We start from the raw sequence: 4,127 nt of genomic DNA on the forward strand, positions 1-4,127 counted from the left end.
TTCAAATGGTCAAAAGAAAGAACTTGTTATTTTTGCCAACTGGATTCTTGCAATCGGTGATGGAACTCATCAAGATATTTTGTTCCCTAATGATTATGATGCATCCATGATTGAAATACCACAAAATCTTCTGCTTGAAGCTAGATCCGACCCTATATTAGCAATTGTCTCAGCTATGTATCCCTCTATTCGTGACATCAATATTGATCCATGCTATTTTAGAGAGAGCAATTATAACTCCAAGAAATATTATAGTTTTTGAAATCAACAATTGTATCTTTAACATGTTACCAGGAATGAAGCGAGTTTACCTAAGTACTGATATTACGAGCTAGAGCATATCGTGTTTGGATTGCTAAATTTAATGGCAAGCCTAGCATCTTTAATTGTGTTTTTGTTGATAACCACGTAAAATTTATCATGAAAACATAACTATTGACAAAGCTTATTTTCTATATATTGAAATGTTTGGATAATATATCTCCACTCATTTCTAAATATTTTCTTTGGCCTAACAATTTACCATTTTTTTACTTGACCAAGGACAGTTCTTTGCTCCCAGAATTCCCTATAAAAAAACAAGTTTCGTTTCCTTTTTGATTCGTTACTCTAGACTATACTATAGTTAAATTCACTCCTATACCAAGAATTGTTTATTCAATTCCTTGGCAAAACGTTTCTACTATTGAAATTGTAAGAAAGTATAACATAACGAATGATCATGTAAAAACAACGTATTTTTAGTAGTGAATGCTTTTTGTGTAGAAATATTATCAAAATTATGTACAATAGTCATCTTCTTTTACAAGCACTGATCTGAAAAATATGAATGTTGTGCCAATACCAATCCTCTTCCATATATTTCATATCTATATATAATTAACAATCATCTTTGTTCTGTGCATGTTTAAAAAACCAGATAAACCCTTTGCATTGCAGTTGCTTTATATAATCCATAGAAAGTTTTACACTTTCACATATTTCATTACTTGACATGATTTAATAGAAGAGTTTTAGAAGTTTTATAATCCTTTCACTATTAACTACACGGAACCAAATAACCTTGGCAGGACCCAAAATAGTCTTGGGTCCTGGCTTGGGCAAGACCCAAATACCCTTGGGTCCTGATGATGCTGAACTCAAAATCCTTGGGTCTTGTAATACCTCTCTTCCAAGGTAAAAAAAAAAATCCTTTTTAAATAATTTACAAAATCTTAATACATATTGCATTAAAAATTCTAAACCTTATTGCATATTGCATTCAAAATTTTAATCCATTTAGTTGTTGACATGGTGAACAATTTTATTTTATTTTCATTCTAACATTAAACTTCTCTTTATATAGGGTGGGGCTATTCAAGGTTTAGCTAAAGCAAGGGATCTCCCAACATTTACAGCAACAATTATTGAAAGAAATCACTATGAGATCAAAAAATTCTATACTTATGAAAACAGAGCAATAAACACAGTTACTGTCCATGATACTGTAATTGATCTCAAATCTAACACAAAAATTACAGCCATTGAAGCTATTCAGCCTTATGTTCCTAGATAGTACTTTAATTTTATTGACTATGCACTTATGACCAAGTCAAAAGGTTCCAGAGTTCTTACAAGTTTGCCATCTACTTCATTCATTTAACCTATTACAAAACATTTGTATTATTCAATTCAATTTGACAAGATCACATAAAAATATTAATTTCTATTTTTTAGGATGTCCTTGGAAGACTTAAAGCATTGCAGCCACTCGAACAAGTTATGGTTCGTAGACAAATGCTTGAAAATAAGAGAGAATTCATGCTTGAGAACATACTGTGAGTTCAAAGATTAAATGCAATTACTTTACTTTTATCAAACTTATTGATCAAATTTGTTTTGTATTTTCTTTCCAAATGGTGAGGAGCTTCAGATAACTCTTTAAGGGTGATAGTGCCCGAGACTTTAATGAGCTCTCTCTTCGCAACCTACAATCTCCAGTCATCATTGCATTTGTTAGATTTCGTGTCACAAAATTTAAGGGTAATTTTAACTACCATTTAATTATTTTTCTTAAAAAACAATATTTCAGATTTTTGTTCTTAGTCTAATCCAAGTAATTCCCCTTTCATTTTATTAAAAAAAAAACTATTTTCTTCACAAGGAAAACCAAATCTTAACGGTATAACTGCCTCTCTTTGGTACTTCAATCCAGACATACTAGAATGCTTAGCATATAATTATTTGTAAGTTATCTGAGCATCAACCATCTCTTTTATGTCTTGCCATTACTAAAAAAATTTCTAACTAATTATTTTTTCACCATCTTTTACATCTATTCTGCATTCAGCTTTGCACAACTACCTGTTGAAATCCAACAACTCCCCTCATCCTCAAATGTTCTTTTATCAATGGAGGAACAAATCAAAGAAAATAGGAGAACAATACATGAGATTCTTTGCATGAATCCTTATGAGCACAAGATTATTTTTTTTTCACCTTCTATTATTAACTTTGATAACATGCTTTAGCTTCTTCATATAATTAGTTTTTCAATTTCATTTTACCAAACCCTCTAACATATATTTCCTTTGTGTTACCAGCACTTGAGATTCACATGTCAAGCTTTGATTGTTGACTTTGATTTTTCTAATGACTGGTGGTATACAAGTTGTCCAAAATGCAACAAAAAACATAGTGGGTGCAAAAACAATTACTCATGCATGGATCATGATGCTATCAACTCTCATCCAGTTCCATGGTAACTCATCTAATTTCTCAACTAAGACAATATTAAGCTGTTAAATAAAAAAAACACAAACAATTCATGTTCCTCAGATACATTATCATACACTCCTTATTAATGAACATGTCATCAATTTTATATCATAGGTTCCTCTTAGAATGCATTGTTATTGATGGAGAAGATGTCGCTAATTTCTTTCTATTTGGAAAAACAACTGAGAACGTTTTTGGATCAACAGCCCACCATTATATCTATGATAAAAAAATTATTGATCCCTTAGTTATTCCGCCTACCATGACAGCAAAGTTAAACAAGGGCATGATTTTTCAACTTCGTTTAAGAGCTTTTAAATCCACCACCAACATATGTGAAATTATCATAATTAATATATTTGATGACACCACCAATAACAGCATCCATCCTCTAGAAACACCACCTATAGAAGCTAAATCCTCTACTACATCTAAGACATCTACTCCATTAAGCTCTACAAAACAAGTTCCTATAGATCCATGTACTCCACAAAATATTGTCATACAACTCAAGATTGTTCCTAATTCCTTGGAGACACCACCCCAGAACATATCGCCAACCAACGAAACAAGCCTGAACTGTGGAGCACGACGTGCACTTGATTTTGAAACTGCAGCACAGCAACTTAGACAAGTTTACCTTTCCCCACACACTTCCTTTATAAAAACATTTTGTCCTTAACACATGTTAAATTAGATGGTTCATAACCTATGGTTCTTCCACCATTCATCTTTTTAACTCATTGATTAAAATAGTCATGAAGATGAGCATAACAGCGCAATTGAAGCTCAAGGAAGTCTAGAGAGCATAGCTACATTTGATCGCTCACTTCCACCTCTGAAAAGACAACGAACAACATCCTCATCACCCTTGATTTTTAACCTCAAATTCTTTCATTGCTTCCTATTATTATTTGTAATACTATGCCTGCAACGTTTTACTCTTTTTTGAATTACATATCATTTTCATATATGATTGTTTCCTTGGTGGACACCATGAGACTTGAAATCAATAGAACTTTAAATAAAGTTTTATAATGGCTACATAAATTGTACATAAGATAATGTTAAAAAAAATTAAACAAGCCTGATTTTTATTTTCTTGCCTCATCCACACATTTTACTTCATGTAATTCATAAATATTGATAGAATTTTCAACATTCAATTCCATCTACAACAAAGAACAAAAAAAACCAAAAATATTTTTGTGGAGACTATTTAACATGTAACTAAAGCATCAAATTATAGCAAACTTTTTTTCTTTTATTGTACAAATTATTATTCCATGTGATTTTATATTACCCATGCTAACTGCACACACATTTCACACATCTTTTTTTTTACGTTATTTCTTTCATTATCTTTCCAT

The 4,127-nt window shown here is 31.3% G+C and overlaps 1 protein-coding gene across 1 annotated transcript; it reads left to right on the forward strand.

Annotated features, from left to right (window-relative positions):
- Window positions 1-2,441: 2,441 nt before the first annotated feature.
- Window positions 2,442-3,709, forward strand: LOC112328394 (uncharacterized). Its single transcript, XM_024606739.2, has 4 exons — window positions 2,442-2,460; window positions 2,581-2,740; window positions 2,872-3,384; window positions 3,511-3,709. The coding sequence occupies exons 1-4, from the start codon at window positions 2,442-2,444 to the stop codon at window positions 3,707-3,709; spliced, it is 891 nt and encodes a 296-aa protein (XP_024462507.2).
- Window positions 3,710-4,127: the final 418 nt, after the last annotated feature.

The sequence above is a fragment of the Populus trichocarpa genome, chromosome 1 (genome assembly GCF_000002775.5).
Source record: "Populus trichocarpa isolate Nisqually-1 chromosome 1, P.trichocarpa_v4.1, whole genome shotgun sequence".
Lineage (NCBI taxonomy): Eukaryota > Viridiplantae > Streptophyta > Magnoliopsida > Malpighiales > Salicaceae > Populus > Populus trichocarpa.